Genomic DNA, 24,720 nt, shown 5'->3' with positions numbered 1-24,720 from the left:
CACGTGGACGCCGGCCTGCATTTCTGACACAGCTTTGCTGGAGGAAGGACGGGCAATAAGGCCACCATCCTCCGAACACGAGAACTGTGCTCTGGCGGTTGACAGCTGCTTTTGGCCACTGCGGGGCTGGCACAGGTTTCGCTGTCATTGTTTTTGTTTTGTTTTGTTTTGTTTTTATAAATGTATTTATTTATTTTTGGCTGCATTGGGTCTTTGTTGCTGCGTGCGTGCGGGCTTTCTCTAGTTGTGGCGAGTGGGGGCTACTCTTTGCTGTGGTGCGCGGGTTTCTCATTGCGGTGGCTTCTCTCGTTGGGGAGCATGGGCTCCAGGCGCACGGGCTTCAGCAGTTGTGGCTCACGGGCTCCAGAGCACAGGCTCAGCAGCTGTGATGCACGGGCCCAGCTGCTCCACGGCATGTGGGATCCTCCTGCACCAGGGCTCGAACCCGTGTCCCCTGCGTTGGCAGGCAGACTCCCAACCGCTGTGCCACCAGGGAAGCCCATTGGCTGTCATTGTTTTAAACACTGGTTTGAAATGGGTAAAAGTGGCTTCCGGAGGAATTAAAAAGATACTTGTTTCTTCCCCTTTTGGGAACTAGATATTTAAGGAAATCTTTGTTAGGTCACTGGCTGACCACATGGAAAATTAAACAGAAACTTCAGGGACTACACTTTGAAAAAGTAAGGAAAAGTCACAGGTGGCTCCAACCCTCAACAAGCAAGATGCAGCAACCCCAAGGGGTGGGGGACTTACAATACAGAGTTGGCATCAAATGACGCTCAGGATGTGCCAAGCAGAAACTGTGGGACTGAAATGTACAACACTGAAATGAAAAACTCACTGGAGGGTTCAAGAGCAGATCTGAGCAGCAGAAGGAAGATCAATGAACTTGAAGATAAGACAACTGGTTTTTTGGTTTTGGGGTTTTTTTTCTTTTTTCTGTCCCTAATTCTATCTTTCTAATTTTATTTTATTTTTTATTCTTTGTTATTGTACTGCTCCTTTTTTTCTTTTCTTTTTTGCCGTGCCATGCAGCTTGCGGGATCTTGGTGCCCAGGTCGGGCCCAAGCTCCTGTGGTGGGAGCTCCGAGTCCAAACTGCTGGACTAACAGAGAATCTCAGACCCCAGGGAATATCAATCAGAGTGAGGCCTCCCGGAGGTCTTCATCTCGGTACCAAGACCTGGCTCTACCCAACTGCCTGCAAACTCCAGGGCTGGATGCCTCAGGCCAAACAACAAGTAAGACAGGAACACAGCCCCATCCATCAAAAAGAAAAAAGAAACGACAAAAAAATATGTTACAGATGAAGGAGAAAGGTAAAAACCTACAAGACCAAATAAATGAAAACGAAATAGGCAACCTACCTGCAAAATAATTCAGAGTAATGATAGTAAAGATGATCCAAAATAACGGGAATAGAATGGAGAAAATACAAGAAACGTTTAACAAGGATCTATAAGAACTAAAGAGCAAACAAACAGTGATGAACAACACAATTGCTGAAATTATAAATACTCTAGAAGGGGCTTCCCTGGTGGCGCAGTGGTTGAGAATCTGGCTGCCAGTGCAGGGGACAGGGGTTTGAGCCCTGGTCCGGGAAGCTTCCACATGCCTCAGAGCAACTAAGCCAGCGTGCCACAACTCCTGAGCCTGTGCTCTAGAGCCCGTGAGCCACAACTACTGAGCCCGTGTGCCACAACTACTGAACCCCGCAGGCCTAGAGCCCATGCTCCATGAGAAAAGCCACTGCAGTGAGAAGCGCCGCACACTGCAACGAGATTAGCCCCCGCTCACCGCAACTAGAGAAAGCCTGTGTGCAGCAACGAAAACCCAACACAGCCAAAAGTAAAATTAAATAAATATATTACAAAAAATACATTAAAGGGCTTCCCTGGTGGCGCAGTGGTTGGGAGTCCGCCTGCCAATGCAGGGGACACAGGTTCGTGACCCGGTCCAGGAAGATCCCACATGCCGTGGAGCAGCTGGGCCCATGAGCCATGGCCGCTAAGCCTGCGCGTCCGGAGCCTGTGCTCCACAATGTGAGAGGCCACAACAGTGAGAGGCCCGCGTACCACAAACAAAACAAAAACAAACAAAACAAAAACAAACAAAAAATATATATATATATTTTAAAAAATATTCCAGAAGGAATCAATAGGAGAATAACTAAGGCAGAAGACTGGATAAGTGAGCTGAAAGATAAAAGGGTGGAAATAACTGCCGGGGAGCAAAATAAAGAAAAAAAGAATGAAAACAATTGAAGACATCTCAGAGACCCCAGGGACAACATTAAACTCAACAACATTTTAACTATAGGGGTCCCAGAAGAAGAGGAGAAAAAGAAAGGGTCTGAGAAAATCTTTGAAGAGATTATAGTTGAAAACTTCCCTAATATGGGAAAGGAAATAGTCAATCAAGTCCAGGAAGTGCAGAGAGTCCCATACAGGATAAACCCAAAGAGACACACGCCGAGACGCATATTAATCAAACTATCAAAAATTAAATACAGGGGCTTCCCTGGTGGCGCAGCAGTTGGGAGTTCACCTGCCGATGCAGGGGACACGGGTTCATGCCCCGGTCCAGGAGGATCCCACATGCCACAGAGAGGCTGGGCCCATGAGCCATGGCCGCTGAGCCTGCACATCCGGAGCCTGTGCTCCACAACGGGAGAGGCCGCAACGGTGAGAGGCCCGTGTACTGCAAAAAAACAATAAAACAAATAAATAAATAAATACAAAGAAAAAATATTAAAAGTAGCAAGGGAAAAGCAACAAATAACATACAAGGGAATCCCCATAAGGTTAACAGCTGACCTTTCAGAGAAACTCTGCAAACCAGAAGGGAATGGCAGGACCTATATAAAATGATGAGAGGGAAAAACCTACAACCAACATTACTCTACCCAGCAAGGACTTCATTAAGATTCGACAGAGAAATCAAAAGCTTTACAGACAAGCAAAAGCTATGAGAGTTCAGCATGACCAAACTAGCTTTACAACAAATGCTAAAGGAACTTCTCTAAGCAGGAAACACAAGAGAAGAAAAAGACCCACAAAAACAAACCCAAATCAATTAAGAAAATGGTAATAGGAACACACATATCAATAATCACCTTGAATGTAAATTGAGTAAATGCTCCAACCAAAAGACACTGACTGGCTGAATAGATACAAAAACAAGATCTGTATATATGCTGTCTACAAGAGACCCACTTCAGACCTAGGGAAACATACAGACTGAAAGTGAGGGGATGGAAAAAGATACTCTATGCAAATGGAAATCACAAGAAAGCTGGAGTAGCAATACTCATATCAGATAAAATAGACTTTAAAATAAAGACTGTTACAAGAGATAAGGAAGGACACTACGTAATGATCAAGGGATCAATTCAAGATGAAAACATAACAATTGCATTTATGCAATGCAGCCAAAAATAAACAAAAAATTTTTAAAATGTATGCCCCCAACATAGAAGCACCTCAATACATAAGGCAAATGCTAGCAGCCATGAAAGGAAAAATCGACAGTAACACAATAATAGTGGGGGACTCTAACACCCCACTTACACCAATAGACAGATCATCCACACAGAAAATAAATAAGGAAAACACAAGCTTTAAATGACACAAACAACCAGACAGACTTAATTGATATTTTTAGGACATTCCACCTGAAAGTGGTAGAATATACTTCTTCTCAAGTGCACACAGAACGTTCTCCAGAAGAGGTCACATCTTGGGTCACAAATCAAGTCCTGGAAAATTTCTGAAAATTGAAATTATATCAAGCATCTTTACCCACCACAACACTATGAGATTAGAAATCAATTACAGGAAAAAAAAAACTGTAGAAAACACAAATACATGGAGGCTAAACAGTGCACTGTTAAATAACCAAGATATCACTGAAGAAATCAAAGAAGAAATTAAAAAATACCTAGAAACAAATGACAACAAAAACACGACAATCCAAAACCTATGTGAGGACTTCCCTGGTGGGGCAGTGGCTAAGAATCCACCTGCCATAGGCTTCCCTGGTGGTGCAGTGGTTAAGAATCCACCTGCCAACGCAGGGGACACGGGTTTGAGCCCTGGTCCGGGAAGATCCCACATGCCACAGAGCAACTAAGCCCGCGCGCCACAACTGCTGAGCCTGCGCTCTAGAGCTGATGAGCCACAACTACTGACCCCATGTGCCACAACTACTGAGCCTGCACTCTAGAGCCCATGCTCCGCAATGAGAAGCCACCGCAATGAGAAACCTGCACAGCACAATGAAAACCCAATGCAGCCAAAAACAAATAAACAAAATAAAAATAAAAACAAAAACAAAAAAACACAGATGAATGGATAAAGATGATGTGGCACATATATACAACGGAATATTACTCAGCCATAAAAAGGAACGAAATTTAGTTATTTGTAGTGAGGTGGATGGACTTAGAATCTGTCATACAGAGTGAAGTCAGAAAGAGGAAAACAAATACCGTATGCTAATGCATACATATGGAATTTTAAAAACCAGTACTGATGAACCTAGTAGCAGCGCAGGAATAAAGACACAGACGTAGAGAATGGACTTGAGGGCACAGTGGGAAAGAGGAAGCTGGGATGAAGTGAGAGAGTAGCACTGACATATATACACTACCAAATGTAAAATGAACAGCTAGTGGGAAGCTGCTGCATAGCACAAGGAGATCAACTTGTGATGACCTAGAGGGGTGGGATAGGGAGGGTGGGAGGGAGGCTCAAGAGGGAGGGGATATGGGGATATATGTATGCATATAGCTGATTCACTTTGTTATACTGCAAACTAACAGAACACTAAAGCGTTTATACTCCAATAAAGATGTGAAGAAGAAAAAAAAATGACAATTAGAATTACCCAGTATAAGGAGCAGAAAGAAAAAATGAAGAAAAATGAACAGATCCAAGAAACCTATGAAACACTATCAAATGTACCAACATACACATTACAGGACTCCTAGAAAGAAGAGAAAGGGGCAGAAAAGATATCTGAAGACATAATGGACAGGAACTTCTGAAATCTGAGATGTGAAATATGCACGTCCAATGCCAAACAGGATAAACACACTGAAACAAATTAGAGTCAAGTTGTCAAAACCCAAAGACGGAGACAATTCTGAAAGCAGCAACCAAAGAATGGCTCCTCATGTACAGTGAAATAAAAGGGTATTAGATAGTAACTCAATGCCACAAGAAAAAATAAAGAACACTAGTAAAAGGAACTGCATAGGTAAATATAAAAAGCTAGTATTACTATACTTTTGTTACAGCTTGTAATGTCTCCTTTTCCCACATGATTTAATAGGCAAATGCATGACAATAATCGTAGTGTGCCATACAAAGATGTGACCTGTGACAATAACAACATAAGGGGTTACAGAGATGTAGAGTGTGTTTACACTACTAAACTAAGTCAGTATTATTCCAGCTAAGTTGTTATCAGCTTTTAATGTAATCCCCAAAGTAATGACTAAGAAAATAACTAAAAAATATACAGAAAAGTAAAGAAGGGAATTAAAATGATACACTACAAAAAAAAAAAAAATCAACTAAGGACTTCCCTGGTGGCACAGTGGTTAAGAATCCACCTGCCAATACAGGGGACATAGGTTCGAGCCCTGGTCCGGAAAGATCCCACATGCCACGGAGCAAGTAAGCCCATGTGCCACAACTACTGCGCCTGCACGCTAGAGCCCGTGAGCCACAACGACTGAGCCCACGTGCCACAACTACTGAAGTCCACGTGCCTAGAGCCCATGCTCCGCAACAAGAGAAGCCACTGCAATGAGAAGCCTGCACACCGCAAGGAAGAGTAGCCCCTGCTCGCTGCAACAAGAGAGTGGCCGCATGCAGCAACGAAGACACAACGCAGCCAAAACTAAATAAATAAAATTTATAAAAACTAAAAGAGTTCGCACACCACAACTAAAGATCGCGCATGCCGCCACAAAGATCCTGCATGCCACAACTAAGACTTGGCGCAGCCAAATTAATTAATTTTTTTAATCCCCATTTAAAAAGGATTATGCATGATGACCAAGCAGGATTTATTCCCCAAATGCAAGGAGGGTCAACATATGAAAATCAACCATTGTAATACATCACGTTAATAAAATGAGGAAAAAACCCCACTTAATCATGTCAACTGAGGCAGAATACTACCCAACGTGATCTACAGATTCACTACAATCCCTATCAAAATCCCAATGACATTTCTTTGCAGAAAGAGAAACACCCATCCTAAAATTCATATGGAATCTCAAGAGACAGCCAAAACCACCTTAAAAAAGAACAGGTAGGGACTTCCCTAGTGGTCCAGGGACTTAAGACTCCGTGTTCCCAATGCACAGGACCCTGCTTCAATCCCTGGTCAGGGAACACAATCCCACATGCCACAACTAAGCATTCTCATGCCCAACTAAAGATCCCACATGCCACAACTAACACCCAGTGCAGCCGAATTAATTAATAAGTTAGAGGACATACACTTCCTGATTTCAAAACTTACTACAAAGCTACACTAATCAAAACAGTGTGATGCTGGCATAAGGACATATAACCAATGGAAGAGAATAGAGCCTAGAAATAAACCCTTGCATGTACAATCGATTTTTGACAAGGGTGCCAAAGACCATTTGTTATGAACTGAATGTTTGTGTCCCCTCAAAATTCATAAGCTGAAGCTCTAACCCCCAATGTGACTGTATTTGGAGGTAAGGCCTGTGAAGTGGTGATAAAGGTTAAATGAGGTCATAGGGTGGAGCCCTAATGCCATAGGACTGGTGCCCTGATAAGAAGAGGGAAGTGACACCTGAGATCTTTCTCCACCAAGTGAGGACACAATGAGGCGGCTGTACTGCAAGCCTGGAAAGGGATCCTCACCAGGAGCTGAATCAGCCAACACCTTGATCTTGGACTTGGTTTGGTTTTTTTAAATTTATTAATTTATTTATTTTTGGCTGTGTTGGGTCTTTGTTGCTGCACGAGGGTTTTCTTTTAGCTGTGGCGAGCGGGGGCTACTCTTCATTGAGGCGTGCAGGCTTCTCATTGCAGTGGCTTCTCTTGTTGCGGAGCATAGGCTCTAGGCACACAGGCTTCAGTAGTTGTGGCATGCAGGCTCTAGAGCACAGGCTGACTAGTTGTGGCACAGGGGCTTAGTTGCTCTGTGGCATGTGGGATCTTCCCGGACCAGGGCTCGAACCCGTGTCCTCTGCATTGGCAGGCAGATTATTAATCCCTGCACCACCAGGGAAGCCCAATCTTGGACTTCTTAGTCTCCAGAAATGTGAGAAATAAATTTCTGGTTTTTAAGCTAGTTGGACCCTTATCTTATACCATATATAAAAATTAGCTCAAAACAGATCAAAGACTAAAACATAATACCTAAAAATATAAAATCCCTTAGAAAATGTAGGGGCAAATCTTCAAAATCTTGGATTTAGCAATGATTTCCTAGATATGACACCCTGAGCACAGGCAACAAGAGAAAAAATAGATAAACTGAACATCATAAAAATTAAAACCTTCTGACATCAAAAGACACTATCAAGAGAGTAGACAGACAACTCATAGAATGAGAAAATATTTGCAAGTAGTATATCTGATAAAGGATTACTATGCAAAATACGTGAACTCCTACACCTCAACAACAAAAACAAACAGCCCAATTCAAAAATGGGCAAGGGATTTGAATAGACATTTCTCCAAAGAAGGCACAGAAATAAATGGTCAAAAAGCACATGAGGGCTTCCCTGGTGGCGCAGCGGTTGAGAGTCCGCCTGCCGATGCAGGGGACACGGGTTCGAGCCCTGATCTGGGAGGATCCCACATGCCGCGGAGCAACTGGGCCCGTGAGCCATGGCCGCTGAGCCTGCGCGTCCAGAGCCTGCGCTCTGCAACGAGAGGCCACAGCAGTGAGAGGCCTGCGCACCGTGATGAAGAGTGGCCCCCGCTCGCCACAACTAGAGAAAGCCCTCGCACAGAAACGAAGACCCAACACAGCCAAACATAAATAAATTTAAAAAAAAAAAAAAGGTTGAAGCCAGATTGTAAAGCCATTAAAAAAAAAAAAAAGCACATGAAAAGATGCTCAATAACATTAGTCATCATGGAAATGCAAAACAAAACCACAGTGAGTTACCACTTCACACCCATTAGGATGACTATGAACAAAATAATGGAAAAATAACAAGTATTGACAAGGATGTAGAGAATCTGGAACCTTCGTGAATTGCTAGTGTGGATATAACACGGTACTGCCATTGTGGAAAAGTGTGGCCATTCTTCAGAAATTTAAACATAGAATTACCATATGATCCAGCAGTTTTACTCCTAGGATTATACCCCAAAGTACTGAAAGTAGGAAAAGTACAAGTACAGATCTGTATACCAATGTTCATAGCAGCATTATACACAATAATCAACAGGCAGAAACACCCAAGTAATCTATCAACAAATGATGGGTAAACAAAACATGGTATCTACAAACAGTGCAGTTATTATTCAGCTGTAAAGAAAGAATGTTGTCCTGACACCTGCTACAACACGGATGAACCTTGAAGACATTATGCTAAGTGAAATAAGCCAGGACATAAAGGGCAAATGTTGTATGACCTCACTTATATGACGTACTTAGAATAGGCAAATTCTCTGAGACAGAAAAATGGAAAGGGGGAGAGTGAAGAGTTACTGTTTAATGGGTGCAGAGTTTCTGTTTCAGATAAACCAGTTTGGAAACAGATTTGCTGATGGCTATACAATATTGTGAATGTATCTAATGCCACTGAATTGTACAGTCAAAAATGGTTTAAATGGTACATGTATATTATTTTACCACAATAAAAAAGGCAATTATTAATTCTATTAAGTGATACAGAAAAGTATGAACAATATGCCAATTTTTTAAAATTTACAATGTGTAAAACAATGTAAACACATAGATCTCTCCAGTGTGAGTTTTCTAGGATTGAGGAAACAAGCTGCACAGAAAGCACCACAGTACTTCTCTTGAGGATGCTGTTTGGTGTGTCTGGACGAAACCTACGCCGGGCGCAGTGGTGGTGAGTTCTCTTTGTCTAAGGGGAAGCTACAGGAGTTTCTCCTGTTTGCTTACGTTTCTCACTCGATTTCTCTAAAGTGACCATGCACTGCTTCTGTTTTAAGACTTTTTTTAATTAGACAGAAATGCCCTTTCACCTGTGACAACACTATGTGGACAGCAGGTAAAGGGCTGGGTGGGTCACATGCAGGAAGTGCACAGCAGACCTCAGGGGCCTCCCCCAGTCATGGGGAAAAGTCTTCCCGGAGGTGAATCCTCTGATGCTGGGACATGTTGGAGCTGTGCCGGAAGGCCTTGCCACACTCGCCGCACGTGTACGGCTTCTCTCCGGTGTGGATCCTCCGGTGCTGCAGGAGGTATGTGCCCTGGCTGAAGGCTTTCTTGCAATCAGTGCATTTGTACGGCTTCTCTCCGTGGTGTGACCTCTGATGGTGGATGAGTCTGGAACTGTTGTGGAAGGCCTTCCCACACTCACCACACTTGTAGGGTTTCTCTCCCGTGTGGATCCTCTGATGCTGGATGAGGTGGGTGCTCTGGCTGAAGACTTTGCCACAGTCATTACATTCATAGGGCTTTTCTCCAGTGTGGCTTCTCTGATGTTCAACAAGCTTGGTTTTTTGGATGAAGGCTTTCTCACATTCATTACATTTATAGGGTTTTTCTCCAGTGTGAATTCTTTGATGTTGAATAAGATTAGAACTCTGGGTAAAGCCTTTGCCACATTCTTTGCACTCGTATGGCTTCTCTCCAGTGTGAGTCCGACGATGTCGGATGAGGATTGAGCCGTCACTGAAGGCCTTCCCACAGTCGTTGCACTTGTAGGGCTTCTCTCCAGTGTGGATCCTCTGGTGATAAATGAGGGACGAGTAGGCACTGAAGTGCTTCCCACACTCACTACACTTGTAGGGCTTCTCCCCAGTGTGGATCCTCTGATGCTTCATGAGATTGGGCCTCTGATTGAACGTCTTCCCACACTCATCGCAGCGGTAGGGGATCTCCCCGGAGTGCATCCTGCGATGATTGATGAGTTCACAGCTCTGGTGGAAGGCTTTCCCACACTCGTCGCACTTGTAGGGCTTCTCTTCGCTGTGCAGCCGCTGGTGCTTGGCAAGGTTAGCACTGTACCTGAAGGCTTTCCCACAGCAACCACAATAATGCAATTTTTTTCCAATAGGAATTTTGTGATCTTCTTTAACAACTAAATTTGCACTGAAAACTTCCCCTAAATCACGCACCATATTTGTTTTTTTGGACCTGTGTACACGCTTATGGTTATTAAGATACGATCTCTGTTCAAAACTCTGCTCACATATATCGCATTTGTGAGGTCTCTGATCAGGGAGAGGGCTTGACCCCAACCTGAGGTTTCCCCCAGACTCCAGGCCACTCTCCTTGTTGGCCAGTGTGACTGGCCTGGGGCCTCTCTGCTCCACAGGCCCGTCCATGCTCCCCTCTGGCTCCCTGACATGCTCACAGGCTTCTCCCGGCTCAGGTCCCTGGAGAACACTCCCCCTGAGTCGGTCCAGTTCTTCCCCATAGAGCATCTCGCCTGAAGTCAACTCCTGATTCTCAGTCCTGGTCCCATGAGCTGAAACAACAAATGGAACACCTCAGGGTCACCTGTTCTGACTCTGGAAGGAAGGTATAAAGATGCTGCTGACCACCTGTGAAGTACCATCTCGATCATCTCCAAAGTCACAAAAACACCATCTCCAAAGTCTTGCAGACATGAAAGCCTGGAGCCCAGAGGCTTAAAAGCCTTGCCCAGGGCTGCAATCTCGCGGCAGCACAAGCATCCGCCCAACTCTTAACACCCACACCATTCCTGCCTGCCTTCTGCCCACAGAGCATGCTTGGTTGGGACTGCAGGATACCTGTCCTCATCTCACAAAAGGACAGAAGATGGAAGCTTCATAGCATCATGGAAACCAGAGCAAGGAGGGGTCCCAAAACTCATGAAGGATATCTGACAAAGAAATTAAAGCTGAGCGAGTGTAAGGCTGCCTAACAATAGCTAATCCACCCCAAAATCCATGGTGGGAAAACCAGCTGCCTCCCCAGAAGGGCAGAGAGCAGAGCTCATGCCAACTGAAGAAGAGAGGGTAGAGCACACAGAGGCTGGGTCCCTCAGCCCTCCCTAGCAGGCCACGCCCATCCCCAGGGCTCTTCCCAGGGGCCTCAGAGGCCGGGAGCCACCAGCACCTTAAACTCAAGATGCAACACGGGATGCCCTCAAGTCTGAGGCCCATGTCTCCACCCTTTCTTCCCTGACGAGGCACACAGTGACTCCACTTGCAGGAATACACTCACCAGAAATGCATTCTCTGTGAGCCAAGACACGCACACACACACAGCCCCAAAATGGGGACAACCAAATGCCCTGCAGAAGTACAATGGAAAATACTTGTGGTATGTTCACGACAGAACAGCGAACAGACTGAACAAACTCCATACAACATGGCAGGCTCACCACATGCAGGTGCCCCATAGAAGTCAGACAGAAGGGCCGGTGGGGAGCAGTGAGAAATGACGGAGGAGGCCCTGTGGGCTCCCAGGGAACTAGATATGTTCTCTATTTTGATCTGGATGATGGATTTTCGTAAAAATTGACTGAGCTGTAAATAGGGTCTGTCCCATTTCTGTAAGTATTTATATTTGAATAAATAAATTTACAAACGCGAAATTCAAGTTCTTTGAGCCAATAGTTCCTTCCTAGGACATCAGCAAGACACCTGCAAAAAGTCACTTACCAGCGTTCTCTGTGGCAATGAACCCAGAGGACACCATGCCCCACAGCACACCATTCCCCACAGCACTTCCACTGAGAGCAGTGACCGCAGCTCATGTGCACAGAAATAGAAATGCATTCAGTGAAAAATCCAGCGACCCTTCAATGCACACAGATCACTGCATTCCTGTTAGGAAGCGATGTCTGTGTGCAAGTACAGACCAGACTTCACTGGAAAATGGACAGCACGTACACACCGGAACACATTTGTATTTGGGTGCTGAAATCTGGGGTGATGTGTACTCCCTCCCTTTCCTATAATGGCCTGCAATCATCTAGTAGGTTAATTTAGAAGAGGGCAAACGAAGCGATGTTCTCCATCGCTATGGCCCCGCCTGACGGTCTGACGCCCCTCGGAGGGCATGAGCCCTGGACAGCAGGGCTCCGTGGAGTCCTGGGGGCCTGGCCTTCCTTCACAGCACACCCGAGTGCCTTCCCCTCTTCTCCTCCACCAACACTGCCCCCTCTTACCCTCCTAGAAGATTCAGCTCAAGAATCACCCTATAAATAAGCAAAAAGGATATACTGTGCTGCACAGGGAAACATAGCCATTACCTTGTAGCAACTTTAAATGAAGTATAATCTGTAAAAATACTGAATCGCTACACTGGACACCTGAAACTAATAGAATATTGTAAATCAACTATACTTCAACTAAAAGAAAGAAAAAGTCACCCCACTGTGGCACCCAGGCTGGCAACGGTGACCCGGGTTTCAGCAGAGGCCACTCCCAGGGCTACTGCACTGGCCATAATGCATCCTCCTCCAAATTCATGAGTTGGCTGACACTACATATCGTGGACCCCCACACATGCTTGTTCAGCAAGTGAGTCAGGGAGTCAGCCCCCCTACGCACCTGAGCCATCGATGGTCAGTCGCTCTCTCCCCTGCACGTCCGGGACCCATGGCTCATCCCCTCGCTCCAACTGTGTAATCACCTCTGGCTTGGGGCCTGCAGGTCCACCTCCTGGGAAGGAGACGGGGCCTGGGATTGATGCCAAGGACACAGTGTGGGCTCAACCTGGGACTGGCGGGGGAGAGGACACACAGGTACAGGGGGTGATGGGAAGTCTGGAAACTCCCTGGAGAGGTGGACGTGGTCATGAAGATGAAGATCTGAGCACAGGGGACTCTCTCCACCAGGAGGTGCACCTACATTGGGCCTGGGGCAGGGAGGCAGTCTTATCCGGTGCTGGCGAACCCAGCCCCACCCAGGGCCCTCCTCTGTGCAGACCAGGCCTGCCTGGGACGAGGGTCAGTGACACCCATCTCTGGGCCCAGGGGATGAGGCCCCCAGCCCAGCCCCTGCTGAGCCCTGAGCCCCCAGGACTATTCCCTGAGTTGCATCCCAGGAAGGGGCCTCACCCAGCGAGACCAGGTTCCTGTAGGTTTCCAGCATCACATCCCTGTAGAGGCCCTTCTGAACAGGGCCCAAACGGCCCCACTCCTCCCTGGAGAGGAGCACGGCCACGTCCTCGAAGGTCACTTCAGCCTGGAACAACAAGAGCTGCTGCAGGCCCAAGCGTGGCTCAGGCTGGGCCCGGGCTAGAGAAGCAGCACAGGGGTGATCACAGGCCTGATCCCTCAGCGTGGCCCTAGGGGGTGACCTGACCCCTTGGCTGCTGAGCCAGCTCACTCAGGGAGGTTGGGGGATTCCCAGGGTCACCCTTCCTCTTCTCAGCGCCCCACAGCAGAGACGCCTGACAGTGTTTGTTGAGGCCAAGCAGACAGGGAAGCCCTGGGAGAAGACCTCATGCCTTCTGGGGAAAACAGATGCTCACCTGGGGCAGGGCAGACAGATGCAAAGCTGCCATCGCCTAGTACCCTGGGCTTCCCGGGGATTGAGGCAGGAGCCAGTCACTCAGGTGCTGAGGGAAGAGAGAGGAACATGTGGAGGTCCAGCCTGGCCCCTCCTGCAGCCGCAGCCTCAGGGCTCGGCCTTCCGGGCAGACTCTGCTCCCTGCAGACACGTACAACATTTCAGGTCATCTGCCCCCACCTCTCCCGGGCACCAAGTAGTCTCATTCAGGAGGAGGATGGAGACAGTCATTCACTTTATATGAAAGAATAAAGATAACACATTAAGGGCTGAGGAAAAAAAAGGAGTGAAAAGAAAAAAAAATCAATAGAAAGCATAAAGCAAAGTCAAAGATGAGGCAAAAAATACAAAACTAGTAGAAACAAGACCAATGGATGTGTAACAGTTAGAAGTAAAAGGATTAAGCTCACCTACTGGAAGCACAAGACTCTCCAATTAGATACACAAAACGCACGTATATAACCTAAAATAACACAGAAAGGCTAAATATAAGACAGACGAAAGAAACACTAATTAAAATAAAGCTATAATAGCTATATTTACCTTTTCTGTATCTTTAAAGCTCTTTATTGGAGTATGACGTTTATACAGCAGAGTTGACAACCCGAACACACAGCTCGAGGGGCCCGGCCCACAGAACCAGGCCCTGGCAGCCCTGCCGCCGCTGCAGGCTCTGCCTCCTTGCCGGCCTCCCAGGAGAGCCTCTGCCAGGCTCCTGGCAGCACAGATCAGCACCCTGCGGACTCTGTCAGAGGGGCTATGCCTTCTGCACTCCGTGCTGCCTTCTTCCCCTTAGCACGGTGTTTGCGAGCTGAACATGCTTTGCTGCATGTGCCTTTGCGATGTTTATACCAATCAAAACAAGACTGAAAGCAAAAATCATTATTAGGAACAAAAGCAGACACCAGGTATTAATAAAACGAAAAATCCACCAAAAGCTGTAATTACAAACATGTGTATTTACAAACAAATCCTTGAAGCGTAGAAAGCCAAAGCTAAGTGCAGTGCCAAAGAGAAACGTGCAAACCCTCCCCTGGAATGAGAGCTTTTAACACACTTCCCTCAGAAATGAGTGGACCAAATAGAAGATACTTAAAGCACAGAGAATACACTTTTTCAAAATGTACACTGAAATTGTAAGAAACAACACATACCACGCAAAAAAGAAAGTTTCAAAATATTCCAGGGACTTCCCTGGTGGTCCAGTGGTAAAGAATCTGCCTTCCAATGCAGGGGATGTGGGTTTGATCACTGCTCGGAGAACTAAGATCCCACATGCCACGGGGCAATTAAGCCCACGTGCCGCAACTTCTGAGTCCACACGCCCTGGAGCCTGCGCGTCACAACTAGAAGACAAAACCCACACACCACAACTAGAGAGAAGCCCACACGCCGCAACAAAGAGCCCGCACACCGCAACAAAAGATCCCGCGTGCCACAACTAAGACCAAACGCACCCAAAAATAAATAAAATAAAATAAATAAATAATAAAAAATATGGGCTTCCCTGGTGGCGCAGTGGTTGAGAGTCCGCCTGCTGATGCAGGGGACACGGGTTCGTGCCCCGGTCTGGGAAGATCCCACATGCCGCGGAGGGGCTGGGCCCGTGAGCCACAGCCGCTGAGCCTGCGCGTCCGGAGCCTGTGCTCCACAACGGGGGAGGCTGCGGCAGTGAGAAGCCCGCATACCGCAAAAAAATAATAATAATAATAATTAACAAATCTTAAAAAATGTGTGTGTGTGTATATATACATACATATATATGTGTGTGTGTATATATATATATAAAACACAAAAAGTTCCAAAGGCTGATATCATTTGGCAAACTTTCATATTGTTGTTCCACTAGAAATACCTGACTTAAAAAAGGACACCCCCCCTTCAAGAAAAACATAGAAATGGAAATTAAGGTGGAAATGGAAACAGAGACTACCTAAGGGAAACCTTAATGCACTTATTTTAACAAAGAGATTGAAATAATAATCTAAGCGTTCAACAAGAAACTAGGCACAGAATAAGAAAGCAATTCAAGGAAAGAAGATGAAAAAAAAATAAAGTTTAAAGAAACAGAAAATAATCTCAAACTTGGTTCTTTGAAAATACTCATAAAATACACAAATGTCTGGCAAGTCCAATGTGGGGAAGGGGAAAAGGTGGGAAAGGAAATACTATTAAGAACAAAAAAGGGAACACAGTTCTACATACCACACATTAAGAGTGGTGGTTCTCAGAGTGCAGGCCAAGACCCTGGCACTCCTAGCACTCAAGTCTGTTTCATAACAACGCTAAGGGAACACAACAGAAGCATTAGCATTAGTCAGCGACAAGAGGCAGATGCTTGCTCCCTCACCCAGCTGCTATGTAACAGTGTACCAAAGACCCTAGCCAATGCATTAAGTCACAGAAAAAGAAATAGAAGCTACAGTTCCGTGGTTAGGACTCTGTGCTTCCACTGCAAGGGACACGGGTTTGATCCCAGGTTGGGGAACTAAGATTCCACATGCCACCACGCAACCAAAACAAAAAAGAAGAAAAAAGACAATCTACATAGAAAATCCGAGAGTATCAACCTAGTGTTGGGATGATAAAAGTTCAACAGGATTGCCATATACAAGGTCAATAGACTAATTGATATCACTCCCATATACTAACAATCAGCAACCAAAAAAAACAGCATTCCTAACAGCTACAAAAACTATACAGCACCTACGAAATCTAACAAAACAAATGTAACTTTATGGACAAGATGATAAAACTTCATTGAAGGACACACACATAAAAAAACAAAACCTATGGAGAAACAGACAACGTTCATAAACAGGAGGGCTCAATATCACAAAAATGTCAGTTCTCCCCAAATGAATCTATTAATTCTGTACAAACAAAACTGCAACGGGACATATCATATCTGACCAAAATGACTCTAAATATCACAAGAGTAATGATCTAAGATTAACCAAGGCAATGCCAAAGAAGAACTAAGGCAGAGCCATGCCCTACCAGATATCAAGTCTTATTATAAGGCTGTGGTAATAAAAGTGAGATACAGCTGTCCCTAGGTGTCCATGCAGAATTGATTCCAGGACCCCAATAGGATACCAAAATCTAAAAATACTCAACTCCCTTATATAAAATGGCATAGTATTTGCATATAACCCACACACATACACATCCCCCGTATACTTTAAATCATCTCTAGATTACTTACAATACTTAACACAATGTCCTGTATACTTTAAATCATCTCTAGATTACTTACAATACTTAACACAATGTAGATGCTATGTAAATAGTTGTAGATACAATAGAAATACTATGTAAAGACTTGCCAGGTGGGTCTTCCCTGGTGGCGCAGTGGTTAGGAATCCACCCGCTGATGTAGGGGACACAGATTCGAGCCCTGGTCAGGGAAGATCCCACACGCCACGGAGCAACTAAGCCTATGTGCCACAACTACCGAGCCTGCGCTCTAGAGCCCGCGTGCCACAACCACTGAGGCTCGCGTGCCTAGAGCCTGTGCTCCGCAACAGAGAAGCCACCGCAACGAGAAGCCTGCGCACCACAATGAAGAGTAGCTCCCACTCACCGCAACTAGAGAAGGCCCGTGCACAACAACGAAGACCCAACGCAGCCATAAATAAATAAATAAATAAATAAATAAATAAAATGTATACAAAGTTGCTAGGTGTAGCAAATTCAAGTTTTACTTTTTGGAACTTTCTGCAATTTTTTTTCCTCCAACACTTTCAATCCTCAGTTGGTTGAATCCACAGATGCAGAAGCCACAGATACAGAGGGCTGATTGTAAGAGCACAGGAAAGAGGATAATGGAACAGATCCACGCATATATTAATGACACACTTGCAATGTTAAGAGCAATGCACCGTTCAATAAATGAAGCTGGCACAACTGAATTTCCACAGGGAAGTAAAATTAGATCCTGCCTTCCATGGCACACAAAAATATATTTCAGACAGGCTGAAGGCCTAAATGTTTCTTTAAAGTGTTTACAGCTATTATAAGGAAATAATACAGAAAACACACCATCCATAAAGGAAAAGTTGCTTAATTTTACTCCATCAAAAAAACCTTCTGTACAAGACACCACAAAATTAGAAGCAAACTGGGACTTCCCTGGTGGTCCAGTGGCTGAGACTCCGCGCTCCCAATGCAGGGGGTCTGGGTTCAATCCCTGGTCAGGGAACTAGATCCCACATGCCACAACTAACAGTTCGAATGCCGCAACTAAAGATCCCGCAGGTGACAACGAAGATCCCGAGTGCCACAACTAAGAGTAGCCCCCACTGTCAGCAACTAGAGAAAATCCATGTGCAAGCGAAGACCCAATGCAGCCAAAAATTAAATAAATGAATAAATTAATTAATTTTTTAAAAACCCACAAGGAGGGGCTTCCCTGGTGGCGCAGTGGTTAAGAATCCGCCTGCCAAAGCAGGAGACACAGGTTCGAGCCCTGGTCCGGAAAGATCCCACATGCCATGGAGCAACTAAGCCCGTGTGCCACAACTACTGAGCCTGTGCTCTAGAGCCCGCAAGCCACAACTACTGAGCCTGTGTGCCACAACTACTGAAGCCCACGTGCCTAGAGCCTGTGCTCTGCATGCAACAAGAGAGAAGCCCACTGCAATGAGAAGCCCGCACACCACAACGAAGACCCAATGCAGCCAAAAATAAATAAAATTAATTAAAAAAAAAAAAAACACAAGGAGATACCACTTCACACTTGTTAGAATGGCTACTCTCAAAAAGCAAAAGAGGAACTTTCCTGGTGGCACAGTGGTTAAGAATCCACCTGCCAATGCAAGGGACATGGGTTCGATCCCTGGTCTGAGAAGATCCCACATGCCACAGAGGAACTAAGCCCATGCGCCACAACTACTGAGTCCGTGAGCCACAACTACTGAGCCCGAGTGCCACACTACTGAAGCCCGCGCGCCTATAGAGCCCGTGTTCCACAACAAGAGAAGCCACCACTTGCCGCAACTAGAGAAAGCCCGTGTGCGGCAATGAAGACCCAATGCAGCCAAAAATAAATTAATTAATTTTTAAAAAAGAACATCCTTTACCTTTTAAAAGAAAAAAGCAAAAGATAAGCATTGGTGAGGATTTGGAGAAAAGGGAACCCTTACACACTGTTGGTGGAAATGTAAATTGGTGCATCAACTATGAAAAACAGTATGAAGGTTCCTCAAGAAATTGTAAGTATAACCACCATATGATCCAGCAATCCTACTTCTCAGTATATATCCAAAGGAAATGAAATCTGGAGCTCAAAGTGAGATCTGCACTCCCGTGTTCACTGCAGCATTATTCACAACAGCTAAGGCATGGAAACAACCTAAATGTCTGTCCATGGATGAAAGGATAAAGTAAATGTGGCAAAAAATAAATTTTAAAAAATGTGGCATATATATACAGTGGAATATTATTCAGTCATAAAAAAAAAAAAAAGGAATTCCTGCCATTGGCAACAACATGGATGAACCTGGAGAGCATTATACTAGGTGGAATAAGCCAGACACAGAAAGACAAACGCTGCGTGATCTCACTTATACGTGGTATCTAAAACAGTCCAAATCATAGACTCAAGGAGTAGAATGGTGGTCACCAGGGTTTGGGGATTAATGAAAATGGACATGTTGGTCAGAGTACAAACATTCAGTTATGCAAGATGAATAAGTTCTGGAGAGTTAATGAACAGCCAGGTAACTATAATCAACAATACTGTATTATATACTTTGAAATTTGCTAAGTAGATTTTTTTTTTTTTTTTTTTAATTTAGACTGCTACGGGTCTTAGTTGCGGCATGCGAACTCTTAGTTGCGGCATGCGGGATCTGGTTCCCTGACCAGGGGTCAAACCCAGGCCCCCTGCATTGGAAGCGCGGAGTCTTAGCCACTGGACCGCCAGGGTTTTTAACAGTTTTCTTAAATTACAAAAAAAAGGGCGGGGGAGTGGGTGGGTTTGAAAAAACTAGCAAAAAGAGAACTGGCAATCCCAGTCCCTGACGTTTGCTAATCCATTCTCTGTACTTAAGTTTTAACGAAAAGGATTTTTTAATGCTACATTTTAAAAGCACAAAACAATGGGGCAAATAAAAAGGTTTCAGACCTTGAATAAAAGCCTCTAGAAAGAGAAACAAAAATTTGGCTACTGGGAGAAAGGCTTCCGTGGGCCAGAAGCAGAAGGGTGGGAAGAAAGGGAGATACGTCCGGTGGGGCGGGGTGCGGGACCCGCAGGGCCGCGGGGGAAATGCGGAGGCGGGCTGACGCTGGAGGTGACGGGAGTGTGCACGGGCATGAACCGCCCCCGAGCTGGAGACCCGCGAGGAGGGTACCGGGGGCGGAACGAGTTGGGGGCGGAGGGGAAGAGGGGAGCACAACAGTGCGAGGCCGGCGCGCGCGGCGCCTGGTTACCGGCGGCATCTCGCGCCGCGGAAGCAGCCCCTTGGGGCGGCCCGGGAGGGGAGTCCGGTGGAGAGACCCCAGGGCGGGCTTGGGACCGGTGACGGAGACTCCGCGGCGGGAGAGGGGCCTGGCGAGGAACGACCCCGACCGGGGGAGAACAGTAGGGTTCGGGGCCTTGCAGTGGGACCCGGGGCGGGAGCTCAAGGTGTCGAGGAGAGGGTCCGCGCTCCGCGCCCGGGAGGCCCAGCCGCCGCCGCCCCCGCCCCCACCGACCCACACTCACCTCAGCGCCGCCCAACGGCAGCCTGCACGACCAGGCCCCGCCTGCTGCTCCGACCGCCCAGCCGACCGAAACCCGACCGGAAGTGACGTGGCCCTCCTCTCGGATCCCGGCGGAAGACGCCTTAGGGTCGCTCTGGGAAACGGACGCCGCGTCTCGGTGGTCGGCCGCCTCGAGGAAAGTAGAAGCTGCATCGTAGATCGGGAACGCTGCCACCAGGTGGCAGTCTGGAACCACGACCCCCAGGCTTCGCAGCGAAGGCAAGGCGGAGGCTTTGGTGACCAGCAGATTTCCAGTAATTCTCCTTTTCAGTGAAACTCAAGGCACTGCAACCAACAAAAGTTCGGGCAGGCCCTTTCCTTTGCAGCTAAAGGCAGAAAGCCACGCCCTTTCTCAGGGCCATGTGAAGAGGATACTTACTGGTCAAAGCAGCCCGTTTTAGTTTAACCCACTGCCCCCAGCCCCAACTCCTGAACCCCGCATGCCTAGAGCCCGTGCTCTAGGGTATAAATGGGGCCCAGTGTCCACTCAGGGTCTGAGCGGCCAAATGCTCCTGGAGCAAACTCTCCCTGTTGGCCAGTCCCCTGGACAAAGCCCCAGGCCACTTTACCCAGAAGGGAGCAATACTGCAAGCAGGTTATGGTTCAGGCGAACATGTCCAGTGCCCTTTCCTTCAGAAGGAACCATTGCCCTCCTCTCATGACCGAGGTCCTAGCCCTACTGGGTCACTGTCTAGGCGTGGGTGGCATAGGACACGTGGGGCCCCAGGAAGGCAAGACTAGAACTGAGGTTCACACTAGAGACAGGTATGAACCATGAAAACAAGTAGCCACCTGGCAACCAGTGAGGCCCTACCACCCAGGAGGAACCCTGCCAGTCTCCCGGAACAGCCAAGGGGACCAGTTCTCATGCGTGAGACTCAGGAAGGTGGCTGCCAGAGACTCCAGCCAGTGCCCTTGCACCCACTCTGTAAAGGTGCATCCCACCTCAGCCTGCCATCCACCCTTGCTGTCCCAATCGGCCTACCACTCACTCCAGTGGTCAGTTAGACACACTGGCTTGCAGCTCCTGCTTTCACATCAGCTCACAAGGGGTACCACTAGGGGCAGGGGGCTCTGGCTGGCCTCTGGGAAGCAAGTGTCCTGGTCCTGAGGCACTGATGGGCCTCCACTCCCATTCTGGTGCCCAGTCTGCCCTGGCTCTATCAGCTTTGACCAGTCCATCATTTAGTCTGGGACATGGTGCTAGTGGTGGGCTATTGCCAAAAAGGAAGCCCATCTGTTGAGAAACTAGTCTGGTCCTTCCATTCCAAGGCAGCACCCCTGCTCTCCAGCCTGTGGCTCCAGGGACACCACTCTCTCACCCAACAGCACCCAAACCCTCATCCGGATTCTCCAAGTGCTCAAGACAAGTTAGTGAACGGAGGTCTGGGGGCTACACTCCTTGTGAGTGGGCTTCTCTGCTCCATGTGCAGGTGGTGGGGGATTCCAGGTGTCAAGATGTGAAGCAACCCAGCAGCCCCACCTTCTCTGTCCAAAGCTTCCACTGTTCACTAGTGCAACTACGTCATCTTCCTCCTTCCTCCCTATGTGGAACACCGGGGCACTCCTCCCAGCAGGGACCCTTCCCTCTGAAACCAAGGAAAAGCGCAGCTCAGCTGTGAAAAAGACAAACTTTATTGAGTCCCCAGCCCTAATTCTCTTTCTCCTGCACAGTCTTGGTTCCCCGGAGACGCCCAGTCCGGCGGGCAGCAATGAGACCCACTTTCCGGCCAGCAGGGGCATCTCTGCGGATCGTAGAGGGTTTGCCGATGTGCTGGTGGTTGCCACCTCCGAAGGGATGCTCCACAGGCTGCGGGAAGAGGGAAGTGGTGTTGGGGGTGGCCCCGACCTGCCTCACGAGGGCTTGGGGAAGGGTATAATCAACCAGCCTGTGCTTACAAACCATCACCCAGAGCCTCACAGTACAGATCCCCCACCACAGAGAAGAGGGAACACTACAGGTAGGAGCCTGTCCACCCCATCTCACAGCCCCAGTACACCGAATACCCCCACCACTGTCCATTTCTGGGCCACTTACATTCATGGCCACACCCCGCACGCGTGGCCAACAGTTCCTCTTTGCCTTATACTTGTGGTAGGCACGGCCGGCCTTCAGAATGGGCTTGTCAATGCGGCCACCTCCAGCCACCACACCTGTTGGAGACCAGGGACCTCAGGGAGATGTATCACACCCTGCCCAGCACTGGGGGACCCCCATCAGGCAGAGCATCCCCTGCTCGGTCCGTGCCAGTGTCCCACCCCCGTGTGTCATACAGCAGCACATGTTCCCAGGAACCTCAGAAATGCCTCGAAACCATCACCAAGCACCAAGTCCCCTTGCAGCCTATCAGCTGACAAGTTTCTTCAGGCGCTGCAGGGTCGTTAAGCCAGGGCTTTATTCACATCGTCTGGAATGCCTGCCTTGATCCACGGTTCTCCAGGAAGTCGTCCCCTTTGCAGGGTCTGACACTGCACTCCTGCAAGCACCTCCCCACCCCAAACAGGACAGCTGACCCAGCCTGCCACTTCTCTGCCATTGTTTTATCCTGTGAGCACATCCTCAAGAGCCTCCCCCATGCAAGACTGGCTTTGCCACATGGATTCAAAGATGTTGACAAAAACCAAAGTAAACAAACTTGGGTTCATGTGCTTTTTTCCTGGGTGCCTTTAAGGAAATCACACATATCTTGGTAGGATGTTAACGGGCAGAGATCACTTAAGTCCAGGTTATCCCCAAGCGCCGACAAGTCTGCCTTAAGAGTCTCAGCAGGTTCGGTCTCATTCAATACCCAACCAGCAGTTAAGTAGGAACTGCTATGCCCGCTTTAGAGCTGTGCTCAAGCTTACACAGCCCACTTCAGTGAAGCAGGCAGCTGGGTTCCAGGTCCCTATCTAGCTGCTGGCTGTCCACAGGAGACCCACAGCATTCAACTGCCACCTTCCACTCACCGACCACAGCCCTGTTGGCGGAAGAGATGACCTTCTTAGAGCCCGAGGGCAGCTTCACTCTGGTCTTCTTTGTCTCAGGGTTGTGGGAGATGACAGTCGCATAGTTCCCAGAGGCCCTGGCCAGCTTGCCCCGGTCACCAGGTTTCTCCTCCAGACAACACACGATGGTGCCCTCGGGCATGGTGCCCACCGGGAGCACATTGCCGATGTTGAGCTGGGCTGCGAGGGGAAGCAGCAGCAGCCGTCAGTCAACAGCGTAAGGTGGCGTCCTAACTATTGCTTGCCAAAAACAAAGCCAGCGCAGCACTCCACAGCCAGCCTCCTCCTACAGCTCTCCGGGCACCCACCGAGTATGCATGGCCAAGCAGGTCTGCTGCCTCAGTGTTCCTCCCCCGACCCAAGGCGTAAACTTCAAGGAACCGCAGGTCCCTACCCACCGCATCTTCCATCTAGGCGCGACACTCACCCTTCTTGCCGCAGTACACGAACTGGCCAGTGTGGATGCCCTCGGCGGCGATGAACAACTCCGTCCGCTTCTTAAAACGGTACGGATCCCGGAAGACCACCTTGGCAAGGGGCGCGCCGCGGCCCGGGTCGTGGATGATGTCCTGCGGGCCGAGGCGGCTTGAGTGGCGTGGGTCCCGCCGGGCGCCCCACGCCCCCACCCGCCCCAGCCCGCGCCCCGAACCTTCACGATGCCCTTGATGTAGCCGTGTCGCTCGGCGAAGTCCACGGCGCGCAGACGGGCGGCGCCCTTTCGGTGCTTCACATGCGCGCGGAACACGGACCCGGCGCCCTTCCTCTGCCCACGGATCACGCGGCCCATCGCGGCGGTCTGGGGGCGGCTCATGGTCAGCGGCCGGGCGGCCCAGGCACCCCCACCACCCCGGCTTCAGGGCTCCCGCTCCCCCGGCTCCTCCCTCCAGGTCTCGGCACCCTCCGCGCCCCCCTCCCCGGCCGTGCGACCTGGCGCCTTCTGCAGAGACGGCTGGGGTCCCTCACGGGCCCTAGGGCGCCGCATGGCGCCTAGATGGCACCGGATGGCACCAGGCGACACCAACACGTCCTACCTGCTGCCGGGCACTGCCGAAAGAGGAGACGCGGCCCTTGAGAGCCGCCTTATCTTCCGGGGCGGGGCCGAGAGCCCTTAACCTTCCGGCCAGGAGCGGCGGCCGCCACCGCAAGACACGCCGGGACTTGTAGTCCTCTCGCGGGCGCCAGTGGCCCCTCCCTCGCGCCGGGGCCTCAGCGCAGGCGAACTGAGGTGGTTGGTCCCGCAGTGCGCAGAGGCTCCGGTGGTCTGGCGGGGATGCTGCTCTCCCGCCGCGGGA

At 48.4% G+C, this 24,720-nt stretch overlaps 2 protein-coding genes across 7 annotated transcripts; both read right to left on the bottom strand.

Moving 5' to 3' along the window:
* Positions 1-8,701: 8,701 nt before the first annotated feature.
* Positions 8,702-20,483, bottom strand: ZNF34 (zinc finger protein 34). 6 transcript variants are annotated; one of them, XM_024741113.1, is made up of 7 exons: positions 20,403-20,483; positions 14,237-14,559; positions 14,104-14,156; positions 13,656-13,742; positions 13,240-13,366; positions 12,731-12,841; positions 8,702-10,674 (listed from the first exon to the last, which is right to left on the bottom strand). In XM_024741113.1, exons 4-7 carry the CDS (start codon positions 13,686-13,688, stop codon positions 9,311-9,313), a joined length of 1,635 nt encoding a protein of 544 aa, XP_024596881.1. In that variant the 5' UTR covers positions 13,689-13,742; positions 14,104-14,156; positions 14,237-14,559; positions 20,403-20,483; the 3' UTR covers positions 8,702-9,310. The 6 variants fall into 6 exon arrangements, with proteins under 6 accessions (XP_024596881.1, XP_024596878.1, XP_024596880.1 ...); XM_024741110.1 differs by lacking the exon at positions 14,104-14,156; XM_024741112.1 differs by lacking the exons at positions 14,104-14,156; positions 20,403-20,483 and adding an exon at positions 14,848-14,902.
* A 1,569-nt stretch (positions 20,484-22,052) lies between these two features.
* RPL8 (ribosomal protein L8) lies at positions 22,053-24,517 on the bottom strand. Its single transcript, XM_024741173.1, has 6 exons — positions 24,460-24,517; positions 24,078-24,224; positions 23,856-23,997; positions 23,390-23,608; positions 22,479-22,594; positions 22,053-22,250 (listed from the first exon to the last, which is right to left on the bottom strand). The coding sequence occupies exons 2-6, from the start codon at positions 24,213-24,215 to the stop codon at positions 22,092-22,094; spliced, it is 774 nt and encodes a 257-aa protein (XP_024596941.1). The 5' UTR covers positions 24,216-24,224; positions 24,460-24,517; the 3' UTR covers positions 22,053-22,091.
* Positions 24,518-24,720: the final 203 nt, after the last annotated feature.

Source organism: Neophocaena asiaeorientalis, unplaced genomic scaffold (genome assembly GCF_003031525.2).
Source record: "Neophocaena asiaeorientalis asiaeorientalis breed wild unplaced genomic scaffold, Neophocaena_asiaeorientalis_V1.1 scaffold177, whole genome shotgun sequence".
In the NCBI taxonomy this organism is placed as follows: domain Eukaryota; kingdom Metazoa; phylum Chordata; class Mammalia; order Artiodactyla; family Phocoenidae; genus Neophocaena; species Neophocaena asiaeorientalis.
Note: the sequence above shows the minus strand (reverse complement) of the source record. Positions and strands in the feature narration are given on the sequence as shown.

Excerpts from the sequence above, each read along its gene's own strand:
- ZNF34 (XM_024741113.1), bottom strand. The coding sequence starts at position 13,688 with ATGGCAGCTTTGCATCTGTCTGCCCTGCCCCAG. Across the intron at positions 13,367-13,655 it reads ATCTGTCTGCCCTGCCCCAG|GCTGAAGTGACCTTCGAGGA; the intron begins GTGAGCATCTGT and ends TTGTTGTTCCAG. Across the intron at positions 12,842-13,239 it reads CAGGAACCTGGTCTCGCTGG|GAGGTGGACCTGCAGGCCCC; the intron begins GTGAGGCCCCTT and ends TCTCCTTCCCAG.
- RPL8 (XM_024741173.1), bottom strand. The coding sequence starts at position 24,215 with ATGGGCCGCGTGATCCGTGGGCAGAGGAAGGGCGCCGGGTCCGTGTTC. Across the intron at positions 23,998-24,077 it reads ACATCAAGGGCATCGTGAAG|GACATCATCCACGACCCGGG; the intron begins GTTCGGGGCGCG and ends CTCGGCCCGCAG. Across the intron at positions 22,595-23,389 it reads CGCCAACAGGGCTGTGGTCG|GTGTGGTGGCTGGAGGTGGC; the intron begins GTGAGTGGAAGG and ends GGTCTCCAACAG.